The sequence below is a fragment of the Ambystoma mexicanum genome, chromosome 5p (genome assembly GCF_040938575.1).
Source record: "Ambystoma mexicanum isolate Mex_15411 chromosome 5p, UKY_AmexF1_1, whole genome shotgun sequence".
NCBI classification, from domain to species: domain Eukaryota; kingdom Metazoa; phylum Chordata; class Amphibia; order Caudata; family Ambystomatidae; genus Ambystoma; species Ambystoma mexicanum.
In genome coordinates, this window is record NC_090930.1 from 863,229,639 (window position 1) to 863,254,506 (window position 24,868).

The 24,868-nt window shown below is 45.0% G+C and overlaps 1 protein-coding gene across 1 annotated transcript in view; it reads left to right on the forward strand.

Annotated features, from left to right (window-relative positions):
• The window catches only part of SUGCT (succinyl-CoA:glutarate-CoA transferase), a 2,028,246-nt gene extending 2,014,692 nt beyond the window's left edge, over window positions 1–13,554 (forward strand). Inside the window, exon 12 of the mRNA XM_069613296.1 lies at window positions 13,398–13,554. Coding sequence (XP_069469397.1) covers window positions 13,398–13,515 — 118 coding nt within the window. The 3' untranslated portion in view covers window positions 13,516–13,554. The remainder of the gene's footprint in view (window positions 1–13,397) is intronic.
• The last annotated feature ends 11,314 nt before the right edge of the window (window positions 13,555–24,868 follow it).

Sequence of the window (24,868 nt, forward strand, 5' to 3'; positions counted from 1 at the left end):
CTTGCCTCCCTGGAATGCTTGCCTCTTGCCATCAAAGCCAGACCATCTGTGAAATTGCTTAATACGTGTCTCAGGCTCCACTCACTAGCCAGCAAGGGGGTATCTACTATCACCAACTTCTTCCATATCCTACCTCACCAAATAATGTCACACACAAATGTAAATATGTATATTGTTCCTATGTAAACTCTAGCAATAGGCCATTAATATATACATTTTGTATGCATGATTCCTAGATACCGTGGCCAATCTATGTTTCTCTAAACTACCTCTCTACCACATTTTTATATGTCAATCCAGACAATCCATGTATATTGTAAAGGCATCATACGCAGGCAATGCCTCTCTCATCTGTAATGTATCCTAAAAATGTAAGTTTGGGTTGAAATTTCATCTCTACTGCTTAATAGATACACACAATAATGCAAAGGTTACAAAAAGAAAGAAAGAGATACCAACACTGCAGAAATATGTTTACATGTAAGCAACTCATTCTGTCTCACTTGTGTCCTGTTGCTCAACTTGGCTGAGGGGCCTCTAGCCGTAGCAATCTGCAATCAAGATGTAATAAAAACAATATCCCTGCAAACGTTCATTATGTGCAGTTGTGTTGACGAGGCGTTATTGTCTTCACCAGCATGCTAACAACTTCCCTTGATTGATTTAGTTGATACTTGATCTCTTACACCAAAGTCAAGAGAAACACATGTGAAGATTTTGCCGTTACATTTTCGTTTCATAGAGCTTTGCTAGAGGAGTTGAACATCAAATGGACAAACACACGTTTCACTTACCTTGGCATCAAGGTGGCAAGGAACAGCATGGGAATTATTTTAGAAATATAATTACAATATTTGGGATTTATTGCGTCCTTGTTTGCAAGCGGTGGAGCAAAGTGCCTCTTACTCTACAGGGTTAGATTCATAGCATTAGGTTGAGTCTTCTTCCCCAAATGCTCTATGCTTCCATCATGCCACCAGTTCTACTCTGCCTAAAATGACTCCGGTCAATTGAAAGGGCCTTTAAAGCATTCTTTTGGAATGGAGTGGACTAAGGGAATGTTCCCATGCAGATTCAGTTAAAAACGGAAGCTGGTTTTGGCTTCCCCAATTTCAGACGATCCAGGAGTGTTTTGGGTCTTGCCTTCCTGTAAGGATCACCGAAGAGCAGCTGAAAAGTACAGGCTATCAGCTCAGACTTAGATCAATTTGCTCTGGTCCTGAGTATCTCCCAAACATATAAATATCTTCAGTGCTGTGGGGAGATGTATTAATGTCATTGTTCCACAGAGCACAGTGCCACCCAGAGATAACTAAAATCCCCACATATTAACCAAGGTAAAGTCACCCCACTTTTTTTAATGACACTATCAAATAGATATCCCCGAAATTCGTCTGCATCTTGATGTTACTGAGAAAAACACTAACACTCAATCGCTATATCATTAAGGTGCAAATCCAGGCACTTATATTATTTTCAGAACACAAACATTTTATTTCCTATCACCAAACCAAATTTGTTCCCTCGTCTTCTAAAGCGTATGTTTTTATTTTTTATTTTGTGTTGTGTTGCAGACCGATAGAAACCTGCTGCAGGAACTTTGTTTTTGGAGTGGGGTTATTTGTTTTTTCACCCAGAGGGACTAGAGTGTCAGGACAGCTATTGAAAGCAAGAGGTAAAATGACACACTCTTACTCAAGAATATTTGATGCGTTCGATTATCCATGGATGCTTGCCACGAAACCCATTGAAAAGTCTTCCACTGTTGGTTATTTGGCAGTAATCTCACCCTCCGGGCAACGCTTCCCTCAACATTTTTGGTCATACTGACCCTGTCAAATGCAAAGGCAATTGCCAAATCTCAAATTCTTATGCACGACCTATGTTGAAACACGACAATATATTGGCACGTGGATGGAGGATGCCTACTGCATCTAATGTATGTTTAGAGGTATATTATTTTTATTACATCATGAATGCAGATGGCTTTGGTTACAGGCCCATTAGGCAAGAGGAGCAACAGGGGGCAATTCTTCTGCCAACCTTTGAAAAGTGAGAAAGAATGAGGTACTTACATAGAATTGTTAGAATCACCTACACGTCACCCGAATATCATCCTGGTAATCAATATTGCATAAATGACTAATCTGGGTAATATTCTTAACCACTTTAACTAAGCAGGCACACTCACTTCTCCAGCATGGGGTCTGGCATGGATTCACATGCTCATGAATATTCCCTGTTGTCAGGCTGGGAATCCTCGGTAAACGAAACAACAGTTTCACTTTAACTTTAAAACTGGATTTCTCCTCTAAACCAATAACTGCCCTCTGGGTCATACTGCCCCCATCCAATCACACTCCTCTCCCTAAGCCCCTCCCCTGTCAGCCATCTTCAGATTTTTACCACACCCTTCAGTGTTGGGAGTCCTTGAGTTGCTCTGCAAGCTATTTGTATGTTTTGTTGTGTTTTTCGATGAAAAAAGTTCCATTATTGTTTCAAAGAGCCTGTGAGCTCTTTCCTTCATCTGCCGACAGCGGGGACCCATTGTCGGTGAAGTTTCGAGCCCCTCAAGGGCTAAGATTCATCGAAGATTCTCAAAGGTCATGTTGGGCCTACTTTGCGCCCTCTGACCGTGACGGAGGAAAAGAAGGAGGAAAGGTCCCTCTTCAGGCCCTGCACCAAATGCACGCTACAGAATGTGTTTGTGGAGGCCAAGCACCTACAATGCCTCTATTGTCTACACCCAAATTATAAGGAGGTAGAATGCGAGATATGCCTCAGTTTCTCTAAGAAAACGATGAACAGCAGGCACAGTAGGCTGGCGGCATGGCTTAACACCAAAGCCTCCCGCTTTGCTCCGAACAGGGTCATGCCTAGTTCAGGACCGGCCGGTCCGAGGAGCGGTCTCCTAAGTCCTTTGAGGGCACCTCATCCATGGGGGCCCAAGATAAGGCCAATAGCTGCAAGTCCAATTCGACTGGGTTCACAGCAGAAGCTGGTCCCAAAGTGGATAGGGCACAATCAGCATCACCTTCTGCCTCCATTGCCAGCCTGCCATCAAGCTATGGGAGAAATCTGAGAAGCCGCGGACAGAGGAGAAGAAGACCGCACAGCCCACGCAGGCTCAAACGGCATACGCAAAGACCTTGTCTCGGATGACGGCTACTGGTACCATGGCAGCTAAGGGCTCTGATCCTACGAGGGTGGCTCCCACAGCAGAAAAAGTGTCACTGGCCCCACAGCGCGACACCACTGCAGAGACTTTGGCATGGTCTGCAGGTACACCAGAAGGGGTGAAGATACCAGCACAGGTCCCGGATCAAAACCCTCAAGGAGGAAAAAAGGATGGGGGCCCGAAACAGCCCTCCCATGTCATTTCCCAAGCCATGGAGGTCTTGTCCACAGACGATGAAGCTCAGGAGTCCATGCATACGGTCTACAAGGAGGACAACAGCGACGATGGCGCAGGTCCTATTTTCCCTGTTTTATCTCTCAGCCGAGGTACATTCCTTTGGCTATTCTGTTGACTATTCACACCTTGGTGTCAGAGATCCAGATGAGAATGCCTTCAGCACCGGTACCTGTGGCCCCCAAGGTCACCAGTCAGCCTCCGCCGAAGAAGAGGAAGCATCATCTGACACCCCTGTATCAACCCCCTCCAGCGCGTTGTAACCCAACTCCCCCAGCAGTCCCAGACACGGGTACGGGAACGGATACGGCCACAACGACAGGTGACGATGAAAAAATCATTGCAATGGACTTGAGTCGCCATATTTGGATGCCCCGCCTAGGGTTTCACCACCGGACGAGGTGGGTTTGTTCCACTCCTTAATCGCCAGGGCCTCCGAGCTATTCCAGCTGGTGCCCAAGGAAACCAAGAAGGAGGACTTCTTGTATCAAAGGCGAGAGGCCAAGATGAAGACGATCATGACGGTGCCTTTTCAGGACAATATTTGGGAAGAGGGTGTAGCCCTCATGAAGAACCCTTGCACAGCTCCAGCCAAGCGGGATAGGTTGAAAAGAAGTATCGGGTGGCAGACTCCGCACCCAAATGCCTGAGGTTGCAACCATCGCTGGACTTGGTGGTGTAGGCCACCACGAGGAAATGGTCAGCTAACCTGTCCTCGTTGTCTTCGGTTCGTCCGGACAGTGAGGGGAAAAGGATGGACGCCATGGGGAAGAAGGTGATTTACACCACAATCAAGGCGGCCAACGCACTGGAAATCTTAGCCAGGTACGACAGGGAGTTGTGGTACAAACTAGGACTGATCCTGGAGTTCCTCCCTGATGATAAGAAGATGGTGGCCCTCGCTTGCTTCCAGGAAGGAGAAGTGGGATCGGACCACGCCATAGTGGTGGCAGTGGACGCCACTGACACAGGGTTCCGGCAGATGAGGAACAGTGTCTGCCTTCATTGACAGGGATGGATGAAGGCCACTAACTTCTTTCAGAAGGTCCAAGGGAAGGTGCTGGACATATCCTTTGATGGGTAAAATCTGTTTGGGAAGGCCATCAACAAGTCCCTTCAAGCCATCAAAGCAGATACAGGCTCCCTCGGCACCCTGCAATAGCACAGCTCGTCTTCTTTCGCTCCTCCAGGGGAAAATCTAGCAGGTCATCGAAAGGGTTCTCCACATCGTACAGAGAGCCTTCCCGATCCTCAATTCAAGAAGCCTACAGAGGCTGCTCCCAAGCCTACGGTAGCGGAGGACAGCGTTGCTGTCAGCTGCAGGGCAGGACGCCGGCGCCCCAGCAAGCCTGAACTGGCCGAGACGTCGGGATCTCATTCATATTCATGCACCCCAGTGGGAGACAGGCTAATGAGGTTCGTCAGCAAGTGGAGAAAGATCACCACCAACAGATGGGTGCTGAATGCTCTCGCCCAGGGACACACCTTGGAGTTTCAACGCAGGTGTCCTCACATTCCGCCGGATCCCCGGCAGGAGCAGCACATCCCCCAGCTTCTGGAAGAGGTACGAGCCATGCTACGAAAAGGGGGGATAGAGCTGGATCCCCAATGGCTCCGGGGCTCTGGAGTTTATTCCAGATACTTTCTAGTCAGAATGAAGACAGTGGGCTGGACCTGCGACATCCCAGAAATTCAGGATGGTCACGTTGCGGCACATGCTGGGCCAACTGGAAAAAGGAGACTTCTTGATGTTGTTGGACCTGGAGGACACATATTTCCATGTCCCTATTCACAAGAAACATCGGACATTTTTACGTTTCATGGTGCAGGGCCAGCATTACCAGTTCAAGGCCCTACCATTGGGCTTTAAGTCGGCCCCAAGAGTATTCACAAAGTGCCTTGCACCAGTGGCGGCACATCTACTTCTATAGGGCATACATGTATACCCGTACATGGACAACTGGCTAATTCATGCCCGCTCGTGGGAGGTGGCCAACGAGCACACGAAGGTGACCGTCTGACTATTGATGGATCTGGGATTCTCCATCAACTATCCAAAGTCCTGCTTAATGCCATTGCAGAACACGCTGTTTCTAGGCGCCAGACTCAACACAGTGTCTTGCCTGATGTCTTCCTCGGAAGAAAGGCTAGCAGCCATTCAAGGAAATTTGCATCGGCTATCATCTGCAAAGACGGCCACAGTGCGGGCCATCAAGTTGTTACTGGGCATGATGTCGTCCTGCATCTACCTGGTCCACCTCTGCAGATTGCAGATGCGAACCCTACAAGAGTTCCTGGATGCCCGTTGGATACAGGTGTCCGGAGGTTTCATGGACAAGATCGCTCTCAACGAGGAGTTCTGAAGAGCGATAGAGTGGTGGGAGGGTCCCCTTGCACATCGCCAAGGCACTGGATTTCAAAACCACCCATACCAGGAGACAGTCACCACAAATGCCTCCCTGAAAGGTTGGGAGCGGAAACCGGACGTATGCATACCAGAGGCCTGTGACTACCGGAGGAGAAGGATCTCCATATCAACATCCTGGAGTTACGGGTGGTGGTCTGGGCCCTCAAATCATTCCTACCATCTCTGAAAGGCAAGTTGGTGAGGATCTTCATGGACAACACCACCACCATGTTCTACATCTGGAAGCAGGGGGGGAGTCGATCCCCAGCACGCTCCAAGGAGGCTCAGGAATTGTGGCAATGGGCCATCCGACAGGGGATGTTCCTCGTCCCTCTTCACCTGGTGGAAGTCAAGAACACAATTGCAAACATCCTCAGCAGGGAACTCCACTCCTGCCACAAGTGGGAGCGTCATCAGGATCAGGTAGACCACCTGTTTGCTGAATGGTGCAATCTGTTTACGACGGCGACAAACTCCAAAAGCCAGACATTCGTCAGCAGGTTCCACCAGCCGAGCAGCTTGGGGACTGTTTCTGTGCGCGTTCCCCCATTCTCTCTCCTGCTACGAGTCATCAACACACTCACAGTGCCAATGCAAGATGATACTCATCGCCCAGGCGTGGCCGAGGCAGATTTGGTACCTGGACCTTCTCAACCTGTCAGCGGTGCCTCCAGTCAAGTTGCCAGTGTTCCGGATCTTCTCACCAGAAAGGTAGGCGCAATCCTTCATCACGACCCAGGATCGCTGAACCTAAAGGCTTGTCTCCTTCAGCCTTAGAGTTTGGAGGTTATGAGTTACCAGCGGACTGCAGGGAGGTCCTCGCCAAGGCCAGTGCGTCATCGACCTTAAAGTGCTATGCCCATAAGTGGAAGCGTTTTGCTACGTGGTGCCGGTCGCAGAGTATTACCCCTCTGAGGGTCACGGCTCCACAGATCCTTCCATACTTGCTATCCTTGGCAAAGGCTGGTCTGCTGCACGCCTCCATGAAGGTGCATCTGGCGGCTATCTCCCGCTAGAACAGATCCCCAGGAAGATCAAGGAGTTTCTCACAGGACTTTTCTGATCTTTCCCGAACCGCCGGTGAAGGCTCCTGCCCCGGGATGGGAACTCAACGTGGTTCTGGCGAGGCTCATGCGGACTTCCTTTGAGCCTATGCATCAGGCCCCACTCAAGCTTCTCTCATGGAAGATGGCTAACCTTGTGACCATCACCTCTGCCAGACCTGTAGGTGAGATCCAGGCCCTATCCTGGGAGCATGGGAGTAATTTTAGGGGGAATGGGGGTGTTTGTCCCCCCCAACTTTCATGGCACACCATTTTGTCCCCATTCTTTTGGCTGTGGCACCTTTTCTTCGGATGTTGTGTCCCCCCCAAGATTTTCAGCAAAGTTACTCCACTGCCTGGGAGCAACCGTACCTGACGTTCCATAAATCAAGGGTGGTACTGCGTACGCATCCCCCTTTCATGCCAAAGGTTCCATCAGAATTCCACCTTAACGTGCCTTTGGTGTTCCCTGTTTTCTTCCTGAAACTTTTGTCGCCAGCGGAAATGGCCTTACACTCGCTGGACGTTGCTCATGCCCTGAAGTTCTACATGACACGCACAAAGAGTATTCGGAAGACTTCACAACTGTTTCTGAACTTTGGTCCTGTGAACCATGGGAAGGCCTTTTCCAAGGCAACCATTCCAAGGTGGCTCTCTGGCTGCATCACGCACTGTCATCGGTTGGCGAACCGACCGCTGCCGGATGTCCAAGAGCACACTCCACCAAAGCGATTTCTGCAACGACTGCGTTCCTGTCTGTTGTGCCCCTGCTGGAAATCTGCAGGGCTGCTACGTGGAGGTCCACGCACACCTTCACAAAGTTCTGCTGCATCAACAGGGATTCCAGGGAGGAGTCTAGAGTCGGCCAAGCAGTGCTATGCAGCCTGTTTGCTTGAAGTAAGCCTGTTCCAGATGTAAGAGTTAATTGCTTCTGTTGAGCCTTGCCACTTCCCATGGTTGTGTAATGTTGTAATGCTATGTATTCGTTATTCATGAGCATGTGAATCCTTGCCAGACCCCATGCTGGAAAAGGTTTAAGTTACTTACCTGTAACTATTGGTCTCCAGCATGGGTCTGGCATGGATTCACATGCGAACCCTCCCTCCGGCCCCTCTGCGGCTCTTTCTTGGACATACTGCCACTTTACGTGCTTACAAATCTGAAGGTGGCTGCCAGGGGAGGGACTTAGGGAGAGGACTGTCATTGGATAGGGGCAATATGACTCAGAGGACAGTGATTGGTTTAGAGGAGAAATCCAGTTTTAAAGTTAAAGTGAATCTTTTTTCTTTTACAGGAGATTCCCAGCCTGATGATGCGGAATATCCATGAGCGTTTGAATCCATGCCAGACTCATGATGGAGAACAAAAGAGGTGTGAGCACATGTCTCTTATCATGCCCCATCATATCCTTTTTAATGGAAAGGAGATGGGGGCTGCTGCACCTTGCTGCAAGGCTGGGGTGCATTAGCAAGACCCGGTGGCGGCACATGCTCGAAGATTCCCGGAAAATTTAACGGTACACTTCTCCTCCTGTGTCTCCTTTTATAATACTGTGGTCTGTAGCCTATTTAGCCTATGTAAAACAGGCACTATTTGGGCATTTCTGCAATCCTCTCATCTTTTTCATATGACCCCCTAATGGCTACATCCAGGCAACCTGCCAACTGAATTCAACCAGAAGTTGGGAAAAAGGATGAGGCTAGTGAAAAAAGGTATTGGCATGCAAGCTTCAAGAATGTTATACATTTTCAGTGCTTTGTTTTCAAGGCAGGAATAAAGAAATAGAGGGTCCACAAGCACGGGGTCTCTCACTTCTAACCTCGACCGGCATATCGCAAAATCTTATTTAGTAGTGAGGATGAAACAGCCGATCTTCATTGATCATCAGCTAAGCATTGTTGACAAATGAGTATTTTGGAGAGTATCCATAACATCCTTTGCACAGAAAGTATTACAGCTTTGAGATGGAAAGTCTCCACATTTCTTAATGACATAATTGCTTTCACTTCATCTTTGATGGAATCCAGGTACAATCTCTAGATTTCATGTGCCAATGAATTGTAGAGTTTATAGCTTTTTTGGAAAGGCCTGTGTAGATATCATTGCTGAAACATAACAGCAACATATCATCTATCAGTCGCAGGTTGCTTGACGGTTTTGCCAACAGTGTTTACCAAGGATCAAAGGAGAGGGCAGAATTGAAAGTAACCTCGAGGACCCCCATCTCTTCCACTGATCCTGGGGTGAGGGCCCAGGGTACGTGACATATTTCAGTCAAGTGCAAACTGATTAGATGGTATGGGGCCCAGTTATATGAGGTGGGTGGAAATGCTATATAGTGAGCCACTGGCCAGAGTTAGGATGGGATCAGTGATATCAGAGAGGTGGCAACTTAGTAGAGGTACTAGGCAGGGGTGCCCTTGGTCCCCGATGCTTTATATATTAGCCCTGCAACCCCTAGCAATATACCTCAGACAGCAGTATGATGCGATAGGTATTGAAGTGTGGGGAGAACGACATTTGATCTCCTTATACGTGGATGACTTGTTGTTATACTTATGGTATCCAGAAGAAAATCTCCAGTATATACTGGAGGTGATGGCGAGGTATGCAGGGCTGTCTGGGATAGCGGTGAATCCCCAAAAATCTAGTATGTTTCCGTTAGGCGACTATAAAGGAACCCCTAAGAGCCGATTACCGGTGTTAGAGATACCGTGGGAGGTTAGTTCTTTCCGGTATCTTGGCATAGACGTGTACCATTCGATGGAGGAGGAGCATAAGCATAACACTGAGGTGGCACTCAAGAAAATCGAGCAGTGCATGCAATTTTGGGTTAAGTTGCCCTTAGCAATGATGGGACGGGGTGCAATGCTAAAAATGGTGGTCCTGCCTAGGCCTTTGCATTATTTTAGCAATATTCCACACATGATACCTAAGAAGTTCTTTGCTAAACTTAACAGTATGTGTAGGGATTTCTTGTGGCATGGTACCCTGAACAGAGTTGCGCTGTGGAAGCTGCAGAACTTTTATGAAAAAGGGGGGATAAAACTGCCATATTTTGAGGTGTATTACATAGCAAGTCAGCTGCAATATGTGGCTCAGTGGCTTTCAGACGAGGCGACCCCTGAACTTAGGTTATTTGGACATGATTGTGCCCCATTTCACTTAAAAGAGATGATCTGGCTGCCCAAGTCCGAAATGAGAGAGCGCCCTAGGATGATGATGCTCGGGTTGCAGATGTGGCGTCGAGCGTGCCGGATGATGGGGAAGCCATTTTCATGCTCCCCGCAGGTCCCGCTAGTCGCGTTGGCAGGGGAAGATATGTAGTTCAGGGCGATAATCAGGACCCATTGGGAATCGGTGGGGCTAGTAACGTTAGGAGATGTCTGGCATGCGGGGGCCATTTTGGACTTTGAGGCCCTTGGAGAGGAAACAGGATTGCATGCGGGCCAGTACATCACGTACCACAGAATTGTGCTGAGAATTCGGGAAACATGGCCTGAAACTGTATTGGTAGAGGAACCAGATGCCATCATAGAGGCAATATATGATGCATCGGTTGGGGGGCATGAGATTTCTAGGCTGTATGAAATGGTGATGTCTAAGGTTGGAAAGGATTTGACGCAATTGAGGCTGGATTGGGAGGCGGAAGTGGGAACCCCGATAGAGGATGGGAAGGGGGAACGGGCACTGGGATACCATAAGAAGGTGTCGAGGAATGCTAGACTAAAATAGATTCAATTATATATAACGCACAGAGCATATATGACGCCCATGAGAATATCCAAGTTTGTGAACGCTGGGCGACAAGCGTGTCCCAAATGTGACGAGGAGAAAGGTAATATGACATATATGTTTTGGTCATGCCCAGTAATTGAGCGTTTCTGGGGAGAAGTGGCACAAAAGCTAGCTGATAAAGGGGTCACGTTAATCATAGATACAGCATGGGCTTGCTTGCTGGGAGGGTTCCCCAGATCATTGAAACTTAAGCACGTTGGTAAACTGAAAGATCTGGCATATGTGCTTGCTAAACGAAGGATTGCCATGGGATGGAAGACTTGTCACAGGCCGCGGGTGGAGGTGTGGTGGAAGGACTTACAGAAATGGGCAGAGGCAGAAACAATGGTATGGCAAGAGTCGAACGCTGTAGGGGGGGGGATAGGGACCCTGATGGCATGGAAATCATTAATAGCGGAATTGTTCGGAGCTGTACAAGATCGGACAGACTCTATAGGAAGCGAGACCCCGCCGCGTGCGGTGGACACAGAGGACGATGAACGGACAGACTCATGAAGGGGGATGGAAGGGGGGGGTGCAGTGGCCAAGATTAAAAAAGTACTACGATTATGTTGTTGCAAAATGTACTGCGTGTTTGGTTGTATTGTTGTTTTTGTTTGATTAAATCAATAAAAATTGTTTACAAAAAAATAAAATAAAAGTGTAAACTGATTAGGAATGAATCATGCCCTCATCTCTTGAAGGCCATGTTTTCAGGATGTCAAACATGAAATATGCAATGTTTTGTTTTTCCTTTGCAGATCACAGAATTTCTCGCCACACCTTCCTTGAGCAGCGACTTAGACCTCACTCTTTGCCCCATGTTAGACGTTGATGGAAGGAGACTCGTGCCTCCTTTCTTCAACTGTGCCTGGCCCACCTGATTTAGAGCTGGAACTACTGCTAGCTCTGCATAGCCAAAAGGGGGTTCACTGTGCGATCTCCAATATCTGGACATATACTGACCTGGCGGGACCGTGGCCGAGGCAATGCTGGCAGCCAACTAGTGGAACAAGTAATATTCCCATCGGAAACACTTTTCCCAGACAGGTTTCCATCTCTATTTGGTAGCACTCACCAAATGACCTTGCATGGAAATAATACATTTGTTGCCATTTTTCTAGAAAAGTTCTCCATTTTAATTTTAATACGTTTACATTTTTATTTTCCAATGAAAGTCTTCAAAGCTCAAGATAAGATTTTGATACAGGAGTATTTTATTCATTAGTTTTGAAAGTTGAGAACAAAAGGGTATTTTAGAGAGTACAACTTTAGTTCTTACTCTTGACTGGATCATGTTTAGGCAATACATATACATTCGAATTTAAAGAGAGACTTTTTTTTGGTATACCATACTTGAAAGTTATAATTGGTATACATTAAATGGTGTGTTTTGCACAATGATCCTCCTAAGATAAGACAGCACAGTGATAGAGCGCCTCCTTGACCTCTATTTGGTTACCTAGTCAAAGACGTAATCTGGCTATGGTACGATTAAATGTTTCACCATTAAGGGATCAGATGTCGTGGCAATGAAAGACTAAGTATTGAACCTGTGGCAGCGGTGCGATCGACGATTTGCCTCATTTTTTGCTTATTTGTACACAAATATTAGATTTAAGAAGGAAGAGGTTGAGAAGGCTTTTTATATGTAATAATATTATGTCAGTTTCAGATGCAATGGCTTTTGTCTTGTGTGGATGCTAATTTTGTATTTGATTTATGCGAGTATGTCTCTGCCTCTTTTCAACATTGGAAAATAACATTTTAACTAGGTTTAACTAGCAGGACTATATTTAAGGTGCACTTAACATATTTTAAGACAACAATTGTAATTACTTGTTTGAATGTGTTTCTATTTGTGTATGTTTGATCTGAGAGTTTATTTTGTAGATGGTGAAAGCTGAAATGAAGTATCCCTACTACCCCATTTTGCATGTGCTGTTAAATACCACTGGTTGGAGCTCATCAGTAAAGCAATGGAGATGGCATCCAGGGACGGACACTTTTGAATATGTTGCTCCCTATTTTTAGTTGGACCTACTGTCCTGACTTGTAAGGCGGGCATTGGGCATTGAGCACTGCAGATCTCTAGCCAATCAGGTGCTGCATGTCTGTTCTGGGACAGAATGAGCAACAGTCTGAAGACCCTGCTGTGTTCCTGGAAGTGTTAGGGAACTGGTTGCTTGGAACTCTGGAAATACAATCCAGGCCACAGCTATCACTGTATCAATAATAGGAAAGACTAGTACAGATGTTCTTCATCTGTGATAGTATAATGCTCTGGGCTGCCGACAGACATATGGCCGGATAGAACAATGCAAATAGGGTGCATTGTGATACGTGCCCAGATACCTCCGTTACACACTGCAAAATCAGAATGCAGGCTTATATCGTATGAACAATTGCGGTTGGTTCCGACATGTGTTTTCGATGTAAAGGGCAGGAAAACTCAAGGGATGCGATAAATCAATTATCTGTGTTCACATCTAGAGCAATATCATTTTTTACAGTTTATCACATACAAAAGCAATTCCTTTCTCCCAAAAATGTGAAGGGCTGGAGGAAATGCACCAATTCCCATGTCACATTGTTGATCTTGTTTGCTTGCATCCTGTTCACATATGCAAATGAGGTTGCGCTTTGGTTTACCCATGTCCTTTGCCTCAGGCTTTGTCTTAGCAGTCTGAGGGCTAACACATTCCTTGGAACATTAAAACAAAGAGGTCCAAACACAAATATGTATCTTTTTTCCTAGATTCGCTGAAAAGCGGACCACAGAGTGGCTGCAGATCTTTGAAGGAAGCGGAATACCGTATGGGCCCATCAACAGCATAGAGCAAGTTTTCTCAGAAGCTCAGGTCAGATTTCACTGATCTCGCCCCAATGTCTTCATGAAATCTTATGTATGAAAAGCGTTGACTGTGTGACATGCATATAAGTTGCATGCATTTTCATGCATTTCTGCTTACACTATGTTTCATAAAATAGCCAATGACTTACCATGTTTGCATGATTAACGATCATTGGTGCCCAGATACTCTGTGGCTGTGATTTGTTTGGTTAGGTTGTGTGATACTAGTATAGTGCCTCACTGCCATGGCCTCAAAGCACTTTTGGTGCATAGGGTTCCGACATACCTTGGTCGGGGCATACAGGATACACAGTACATTGCATTGCATGAGAAGAACATTAGAATAAATGCACTGATCATTTATGATTGCAAGCAAACGACCGTTTTGGCAGAGATGAGTAGTAATGCAACGATATGCTTAGCAGTTGCATGTGCTGGGTGGCTGGTGCTGCTGGTTTGCTTTGTCAGCGAATCTGTGAATGCTGGCACGAAGAGCACATTTGGTGGGGAATGAAGTCAACTAATCTGGGGACTCTGCGGGTAAAGGTGGAGCGATCACAGCACGCATATACGCACTTATCTTTCCCTAGAGCAGGTTGGGGGCTTCGTGCTTACATGTTGAGATACATTATAGGGATATTTCGATAAACATTACATGACAAAAAGTATATTACATTTTGAACAGTACCCGACATTACATTTACGACTGCAGCTAACTGACACTTTTTGGAAGGGATGTCTCGAATTGTAATGTTATATTTAGCAGTTGTATGAGTTAGGCGTGGTGGGCTATGTGGATTGCTATGCCATTGAATAGGTTATTGCGAGCACGAGAACCAACATCGGCGTGGAACTCAATTAACTAATGTGGGGACTTGCACTAAAGGTGGAGGTGGCAGTGTGCACTGAAGCCCTTCTCTATCCCTAGGCCCAGAGGAAACGATTGACGACTCTGGGGTTACATTATTTTACATTTCCCACTTATTTGATTAACAGCAAATGCCAAACAGTACAGTAAATTGTATGTTAATATTATTACCAATGCACGTTGAACTGTACTTCACATTACATTTATGACTGCAGGTAAATTATACTTTTTGGCAGTGATGACAAGTACTGTAATGTTATATTTATCCGTTTTATGTGTGGGGTGCTGTGCAGCTTTCTATGCCAGGAAAAGGGTGATAGCTGCCATGAGAACCAATTCTGGCGTGGGACTCTGTCAACCAATATCAGGAATGCCACAGTAATTATCTTCCTCAGAAGAACTGATTGCAGTTGAGGGCTAGTCAATTATGTGTTACGCAGTACTTTACATGACATGCATACTTGGTGAACTTTATATGTTAAATAGTATATTACTTTGCCTGCAGAGTTGGTAATCCAAGGTTCTGTCAGACAGTTGAAGGAAAATGGTTTGTTAACTTGGATGACCTGTAACTATGCCCTCTCAATGCATGTGTGTTCAGTAGACTGGGTTCTGTTGTTTGCAGGGTGAAAAGGACTGTGTGAATGGCAATAGTAGTTCCACCATTTCTCGACACCTAAATGAAGGAAAGATTTGACTTCAGCTTTCAATGCTCGCGGATGAGGAAGCAAGCCGTCGTCCGACTCAAGGGAAGCGGCAATCTCTAGTAGACTGTGACAGGCAGATGCACACAAGGTGGACAAGCCCTTGCGTAACAGCAACACTGTCCTCATGCCCAGCGTGTGCCAGAAGGGGCCTTCCAAGGCTATAGAGAAGGAGACCAAGATCAGTGGCATGTGATTTGTACAGATGGTTTAGTTCAATTTTTATTTCATCAGTGAAAGACATGTAATAGTCAAACCTAACATGAGCTAGGCATGGAATCTGGAAGACACTGACGCAATCACATTAAGCATATTGTATGCAAGAATAAAGTGGGAAAGAGCTAGTAGCAAACCAACTCAAAAGAGGGGCAGCACCCAGGAACACAATTACAACGGGGGCGCACAAACACAGGGTGGCGACCACAGAGCAGAAATGGATCTATCAAGATTTCCTGAGTTTCTTTTTTGCCAAATGAAATTTTCGCAATTGTTTTTTGCTGATTTTGCCACTATTTTATATTGTAAAAAGTGGAGAGAAACTCTTCACTCTCCCCCACCCCCCGTTACCCCTCTCCCCACCTCCCCTTTCTATATACTTAACCCAAAGCCCCATCTATATGGTTGCGGTAATAAATTAGTGGTACAAAATATAGCAAAAAAATTGGCAAAAGTGTCATTAGGCAAAAATGGGTAATACCATAGCAAAATCACAGTGGGCATTACCCAGGAGCAAGACCAGAGTTGGACAGTAACCAGGGTAAAAATGACTTGGGATCTGTGCTTGGTGGAGACAGCATTTATTTCCAAAACTATTATGGGTTCTGTGATTTTCTTTTAGTGGAATTAAACAACTCATTCGTTTTCAATTCAGCAAATTTTTGGCACTCTGTTTAGCATGTACAGTTTGTTATTGCATGTTTGTTAGAATTACTTCACCACAATATATGGAACTATGTCTGAATTGATTCAGAGATCTATGCCACATGGGTTAGATGTGCATATATACATATATTTTGGTAAAGGAGAGGGGCGAATGCAAAATGTGTTGAGTGGTCCCTGATGTTCTTGCTACTGTGGCGAACTAGGACTATTTCAGGTCATAGTTCAAGGATTTTATTCAGCAACAAAATATCAAACGCCTAACTTACCCTATTTCTATGAGGAACGTTCCCTACCTATCAAAGGTGGATATTAAAAGTTCAAAATTGAAGTCCGAATCCTAACCAACTAACTGGCCCAACTAAACAAAAGGGAAAGAAGGAGGCTTTGTTCAATATCCTCCATATGTTGTCTGTTTGGCCCAATTGCTATTTGATGTGCTTGGGTATCATAAATCGCTTTTAAACAACACAGGCTACTCTTCCCAGTCTTTGTATAGCAGTATCTATTCCTCCAGGATTTCTTGTGTAAACAAAAACAACAAAACAAAACACTTTCTTTTTTTATTACTTGTGTATAATCAAAAGATTTTTTACAAGAATCTCTTCAAAATCTCTTCAAAAAGAAGAAAAAACAGGTAAGGTAGAGCTGTCGACAAAGTTTAAAATGAGAAAGTTCAATTTCTAATTTCTTGCGGCTATGGATGTATTGGCTGCAGCGACGCAACTGTCTCGCCAGCCGTTCTTTACGATGTTGTCTGAGCTGTAATCATCTGCATGGCTGCTTCCAGAATCTTAACTGCCGCTATGGCGTATCTTGTAGTTTCCCCTGCAATCAGGCGATACCACCAGATTTCATCGTCTCGGATTTGTGAGGGGTCAGAAATGAGACCCGTAAGTGGCTTGTTTTTTTGCAGTACTTTAGCAAGTGTTGAATTGTTTCTCGTTCTGAGTCCTCTTTACATAGTCTACACTTATCTGAGGTTGAGAGAGCGCGTGTTGCTCGAATTTCTTGAGTTGGCAGTAAATTTAAGCGTATCCTCGTAAACATTTTCTGAAGTGGTTTATTTGGGAATTTAGAACAGTATGTTAGCGGGAATTTTCAACTTATTTGTAGGTGGCGGAAGGTGAATCAACAGACGGTTTGCAGATGTTTTCTCACATGTACGTATCCAATCGTCAAGTCCCAATTTGGTTTTTATTCTTTCAGGGTTGTTGATCAAATCTTCATGAGAGCATGCCAAGTCATTCAGTCTACAGTCCAAGTTATGTTTCCATGTGTTTAAGACTTTAGATCGGCCACTTTGTAGTTCTTTTTTGATGATTTTATAGATCTGCAGATTCTCAGGCATCAGAATCTTCCGTAGGAGCTGCATTTGTTTTTGTTCAACTGTGGCTGCTAGCGACAGTAAGCCCAATTCTCGTCTAATAGCTGGAGTTGATGTTGATTTCGGAAGTCCCAAGACGGATTTCCACACCTGACCTTCAATCTTGGGCCATGTCGATGATGGAATATTAAGTGATGCATCCATGCCATAAGTCAGTGTTGGAACCAATTTCGATTTATAGAAATGTATTGCTGGTATTAGTGAAAATTTCCCAAATCTTTTATCAACCATCTTCACTTGGCTGGTCAAGTTTTTTGTCTTACCCCATAATGCCTGTATCATTGCTTTTTCACTATTTGAAGAGTCAATCATTATGCCAAGATATTTGAATTGCGGGACGACTTCAATTTTTCTGCTGTTAAGTGACCAATGGCTTTTGTTCTTGTTGACGTTTTGCGTTTTTTCCAGGATCAGAACTTTAGTTTTTTCTGTATTGATTTCCAAGTTATTGGCTTTGGTAAATTCGGCTAAGTTTGAGATTTGACGTTGTAGCCCATTTTGGGTCTGATCCAGAAGGATTTAATCGTCCGCATATAGAATGCGAGATGTTTGCTGGTCACCAATCTTAGGTGGAAAAGATCTGGCAGACTCTTCGGAGTATTGAAAGTCCCCAATGTAGGCGATGAAAAGGGCAGGTGCCAAGGGGCACCCCTGCTTCACTCTTCTCTCCGATTTGATTTCCTCAGAGAGGTGACCCTGCTGATTCAGCCGTACACGTATTGAGGTATTGGTGTGCAGAGCTATTATTGGCTCTAAAATTTCGGCTGGGCAATTCCAGTCAGAGAGTTTGGTCCAGAGTTTTTGTCGGTCGACTTTGTCAAATGCCTGTGACATATCAATGAAGGCTAGGAATACTCGTGGCGCACCCGTCTTGATATTACTTTTTATGATATTAAGAAGCAGGATGTTAATGCTAGTACTTGCGTCTTTCAAAAAAACAGTTTGGTATGAGTCTTGACATGGTGATGTTTTGGCCCACCTTTGGAATTTCTGGAGCAGTAGTGACGCGTAGATTTTGCCAATTATGTCCATCAAAGCTATTGGTCTATAGTTTGCGGGATTGTCACGCTTTCCTTTGTTGAAAATTGGCACCACTACCGCTTCAGTCCATGATTTCGGGATCTGTTTCGCTGTTTTACATTGCTGGTAGACTCTACTTATAAAAATTGCCCACTCCTCCGGGTTCTGTTTGAGGTCTATATTTGTAAGGCCATCTGGTCCTGGAGCTCTTGATCTTTTTAGTTTTGAGATTAGGTTTTTGATGTCATCGATATCTGTAAAATCCACCCAAGTGTTTTCGCCTGAGAAAATTGGCATAGTTGCATTTGTCTCTGGGAAGGCAAAGAGGCGGAGGAAATGGTCTATCCAATCTTCCTCCGAAACCGCATTGACTAACTGGTTAGAGGCCGAAGAGTCTTTGCTTTTTATCAATTGCCAAAAGTCTCTTCCCTTTTTGCTGTCTAGAATTGTTGGCATTTTCTCAGCGTCATTTTGATAGAGGACTGCTCTATGCCCTCGTAGCCATTCTTTGTAGATTCTTACGGCCTTGGTCAGCTTCTTTCTTCCTTCCTCTGAGTCGTGGGCATGTATATGTCTTTTTAGTTTTCTTCTTCCCATCATTGGATATCTCAAGGTCTTGCAATTTTCCGATATGCGATTGTAGGTTCTCTCAAGGGGTTTTAAAAAAGACTGGGTTGCCACCCTTTACTCGCAAAGTTCTTATGGGCAAATGTTTTTTCACTATAAGTTCAAAGTCTTTATTTCTTTACCTAATTTCCTCTTTCATAGGCTAGTTGCCCACTAGGGTCCCTCAGGCATACTTAACCTTGATGGGTTTCCCAGTTGTGATTCACAATATTCGTTTCTCTTACTCCCTCTTTTATAAATGTACATTCAGGTTTCTCAAGTTCCCATAACCTTAAAAGTTCTCTTAGCTGTTGCTGACAGCGTTAACACATTTCTCAGCCTCTCTTTGATAGGGTTTCTTTATTCTCGAGTGTCTCAGTCTTCAATAACCTGAATACCCTTCCCAGCTCTTATTCGCAATGTTCCTATTTTTCTTGGTCCCTCTTCCATAGGGTATTTGTACATTTGAGTTTCTCAGGCTCTTGTCAACTTCATAGCTTTCACAACTCTTATTCACAATGCTCGTAATTCTCACAGTCCTATCTTTCATTGTGTATTTGCACCTACGAGTTTCTCAGGCACTCGTAACCTTAATAGCTAGTACTGCCATTACAATCTTCCTACCTTGTAATGGTAGGCCCTACATCAGGTTTTCTCAGGTTCCCGTAAACTCATCAGCTTTCCCTGTGGCTACTTGACTCTGTAGCTAAGGTCCGACGTGTGCAGAGCTCGGGTATCCAGGCTCCTTCGTATGGTCTGATCTTAGCGTACGTTGCTGGACGTTTAGGCCACCAATGCTCCTTTGTGGCTGTGTCACCAGATGAGATGCAGGTTCCTGTCTCTGCTCCTTCTCAGACCTCATTTTGCCAGTCAAGTGGCACGCCAACACTCAGGCATTCGGCTAGCGCTTTTCTTGCCCTCCTCGCTGGCACAGGCTCTGCCACTCCAGGATGTCAAATCTGCGGAGGCTCGCCTCTGCGTAGCGGTTCTGCTCCCTCGGTAGGAGTCTCTCTTCTTGTACACATTACAAGAATAAACAGAAAAGTGTCCTTCTTCGCTGACTATAGTGTGCAGGTTGTGTTCAGCATTGCCTGTAGCCAAAGAGTTTAAGGACACTTTACTAATTGATGAATCCAAAGTGATGTCACAAATAATAGGGTTCTGTTGCTGCTCTTTGATGTTGGTATTCAGGTGGGATCCAGTATTACCTGAAGACAAAGAGATAGAAGAAGTGTCACTGTTTGTTGGTTTGAAAATAGGAGTATTCAAAACAGAAGTAACAGGAGCTTTTTCAGTCTTCATATAAGAAGACAATGTTTTGCGGAATAGGTGTTCTTTTTTGGAATGGTGAAGGGTGTCACCAGTGGCGTCTGTTAGTTTTGGGTGAAAGGGCATCACCCGCTCCTGCAGTGCAGGCACTCGGAAGTGATTAGGTCAAGTCGCTCAGCAGCACATTTGTCCGGCATGTCTGTAGTAAATAAGATAAATACATAAAATAATTCTGCAGCTCGAGCTTGGAGGCATGGGACGAACGTGCGCAGGTGCGTGTTCCATGGAACGCAAGTTTTCTTTGTGAGTACTAAGGTTTTCAAATGTTTAGATATGGATGCTAATGGGGGTCTTAAGTGTGGCCCTGCAATATGATTTTTGTGCATAAACAGCATACATACTAGTTTGTTTGTAATGGTCATCATCATTAATTGGCTGTTTAATGGCCATTGACAATTGATAGTTCAGGGGTGGGCAGGGCTGCTGTAAATGGCGTACATGTGGCGTATGGGATCAGGAGCTTCCTGAGCCAGGGTGGTGTCTACCAGCGAGGGACACTTAACCAGAAAGCAGCCTGCCAGTTTAGCCCCCTGTGAAGCGTTGAGAACACAGTGGAAAACGAACTATGAGGTAAATAGTAAAAAGTATGTTTGTAGTGTTTAATTGCATGCAATATTTCTTCACTCTTCCTCCAACGTCGGACATCTATTCCGGATCCCACCCCACCCCTAAAAGGGCCTTGTAGCCCAGTTTACTGCCATGGACATGGACATGGACATCGCTCGTAAGTGATTTCATTACTAACGTTAGCGAATGACTATGGTACTTAGTAACGTAACGTTAAGAATCGGACTAAAAGGCAGACCGGACCACAGGGCCCTTTAAGAGGGGGAGCATGGGGAATGGGGCACCTGAAGGTGGGAGTCCCAATGAGTCAGACTGATGTGCTCCTTGTGAAATACAAATATGAATTGTACTTTTATTCATCACACGCATATGAATGAATAATTTCACTAACACAGGCCACCCAGTCCCAGACCTGGGGGTGGGGCGCTGGGACCACGGCTGTTGCTCTTTGGGTGTCCCCATGTTAGGACACTCACTATAACGGGGTTCATTCATGCAGAAGGCAGCCCATCTGACCACAGACTATACATACATGGTGCAAACCCACGAGTTGCAGGCATTTGGAAAATAACCGCCTCATTATATCAACTACAGGATGCTCGTGGCCTGTACATTGTCTGAGGTGTCCGCAGACTGGGGTTGAACTTGTTTTAGGCTTTTTCGTGTGCAATGTAGTAACTGCTCTCTCACGCGCTTGCTAAGTGAACTGAACTTCCGTTTGGTAAAATACCTCAGTAGTGTGGGCGATGGCTTTAAAGCCGTGATTTTTGTCAACATTCTGGTTGAAATTGATTGATCCCATCTCAGCCTGCTGGTTATACTTTTATTACTGCATAGTGTTGTAATACCATTGTTACGTAAGAGCTATGAAAACATGTGGACATGTTTCTAATCTCTCTGTTCTCTTTATATGTCTTTTAATATAACAACACCTTCTGATCCTTCCATCCTGGTTGGTTTTTTTACCATACAATTTACATATAGGCGTCCAGAGATTAATGCAACCGTAATAAAGTTCCAAACTAATTGCACTGCTTTTTTTATAGCGCTTCATGCTGGATGCCTGCCGCTTCTAAGCAATCTATTATGACCACATTTTAAGCAGGGCGCGTTTTATCGACCCTGAAGGATAACAGGCTGTGCAGGGTTTGAGCATGCAATGTGCAGGCTGCCTTCACGTGGAGACCAGCAATTTACTTTCCTCGGGATGTGCACAAACGACCTCGTACTGCATGCCAAGCTAAGGAGCAGCAAACCTGTGCTAACAATGGCCAGGCCGCATGACGTTCGATTTGATTTTAGTTTTATTATTTCCTTCACCTGTTGACATTAACACATGTCACTAGTTTAGAGTCAGCCTGTCTCCTACAAGATTAGAGCTGTTGACCTGGCGGTCTTACTCACTAGAACTCAGAATAATGTATTAGTCCCTAAAACATCACTCTCTCCTTTGTCGGTCTTGTTAGAGCTGAGCAAAGGAAACGGAGAAGTAACTGCTAGTCCCATCATACAACCTTTGATTGCCATTTGGCAAAAGGTTGGTTGTCTGTATGGGTACACAGAGACTGGCATTTTAAGGAAATGGAGGGGTTCTGCCTGTTTAACTGGCCATGTACACACGACTTGTCAACCTTGCTTGTTCGAACAACACCCACTCTTATTTTCAATCTAGAGAGAAATGGTCATCTCCATTCAGGTGCAAACGATTCAAGGTTAACTCGTGTCTACATGGGTTATCTTAACAGGCAAAGCCCCTTCATTTGATCCACCCTTCAGTTTCCATGCACATGTGGGCACTCCTCTGCCTAATCCCGAATGGAGACCGTGTGCTGTGAGTGGCAGGGTCTCAGGTCAACGTCATGAAGGAAAATCGAAGTGTGTTAATATTGACATCATTAATAGTCTTCACGCTTGCCTCTACCGCCCCGGGGCTCTTATAGCATTCTGGAAGATTGCTATTGCTAACAAAATGGCAAGAATGAAGATGATTTTGTGACGTTTAGAACACAGGGACCCTTTGTATGGCATTGCCGAAACAGGAATGCAGTTTCATCAGCTGTACCAAACCTGTTCAGTGCATGCATATAGTTTGCCCCGATTGCTTTGAGCCACAGACTGGATATTTTCATTGCTTACCTCAGCAATCATACATGTAGACAGTGGACCTGTCACACTATTCGAAGTGAAGGCTCAAAGCAGGTGTGGAGTAGTTACCATGCAGTACGTGCAATGCAGGGAAGCAGGCTGGTTTTTAAAAAAGTGACGTTTGGATGTGACAAAGTTTTCATTTTACCCAGAAGTTAGGAGAGTTCTAGACTAATTTCTGTTGGCCTTACACTTTGAATTTGAAGAGATGGCATATGGTAACTTGTTCACGCTCAAAGTCCAATTCCTGCTGACATGTCGTTGAAAGGTTTGGCATACGGCACACCAGTGTCTCAGGAATAGCCTCTGTTTTGTGGGATGTTTTTATCCATGCATCCAAGCCCTACAATAAAACTGTGCAGTACTGGCATGGAAAAGATCATGATGGCCAGAACTCCCCAGAGAGTGCACAGGGAAAACATGAAGAATAGGCTGCCACCCATTTTTGCCTATGTTGTGAGCACAGGAGGGCACTGCCTAAAACCACCATTGGGCTACACACACAGTAGCCTGAAACCATTGGGAATGGCAATGCTGATTGCAAAAAAAAAGCAACCCAGAACTGTGGGGAATTAATTTTCTTAATCCCAAAAATGGTTGCATTACCAGTACTCACCACTATCAGAAAGCCGGCGTTTTAAAACCACCAGCCTTTTGTGTAAAACTGAACAAATGAAACAAAACCAGACCAAGGAAAGACTTGCTAAGGGATAGACACAATGTAAAACTATATTCTGAAATGACTTGAAGGAAGTAATTATTTAATGTATAGGTACAAATTGTCAGTTTGATTTGAATGTAGAAAACTGGGAACAAAAAGTGACATTTAGCTGAAACCTGGCTTAATGAAACTGAATTCTGCCTGACAACTACCCCCGACAGGAGTTGAAACTGGATGCTCAGCCACTCTGCCCCTGGCCAAAAGGAGTTAACACCTCTCTGATTAGATTAGGGGTGGAGCAGCTGGGGACTACAGGGAGTTGAACAAAGGCCTGTCCTGGACTCAGGCACATTTTATATTGGGGGCGTCGTAAAATAGCTTCCTCTTGGGAGAAACTGGGGGGCAGCTGTGCCTCTGTGAACAAGCTGGCTTGGGGGAAGTGGATAAACCAGTTATTCCACCCTGTGATGTGGGAAGCCACACCCCTTTTTGACCAGAGCATAATTTTAAAAAGATAGATAACTCATAGTGCGGACTTGTCAGAATTATATAAGTAATATCATTATTTTTGTGATTTTTCTGTGAACATTTTGAGAGGCGTTAGGACCCTGTGGTGTATTCTGGGGGGTTGCTAGTGGAAAATAGGGTCTCACTCCAAATGTCTGCATGTTAAAAATCTGACACTTCATCAATTAATGTCCGTACTCCTTGCGCACATGTGTGTAATTTTGGGTAAATGTCTGATATTGCAAAACCAGTTAAAAAGCGCAAAATGTTGTCATTTTTGAATGCAACCCCCCAGGAAGATCAGAGGGGGACAAGCATGGACCATAAGGAATATATAATGTGCACATGTAATTTCAACAAATTGTATATCTGGGAAAGATGTATTTGAATCAAATATAGATTTGTGGGCAAACTGTCCAGGGGAGGATCCTCTGACCCATAAACAGACCTCATCATGATGACAATCCATTTCCTTCCCCCAATCATGGGAGAGGGGAGAATTGGGCCAATGACAAGTAGAGAGGGGCAGGCTTAGCTAGGCCCAGGCACACACCCATTTTCAAAACACATAAAAAGAGACTGCTGGGACAGGTAGAGACATTGAATTCCATCTGCTGCGGAGCATGCTGACCGACGACTTCACATCCAGAGAGCCAACACTTAGACTTCCAAGCTAAACAGAGACTACAGAACTTTGAACCA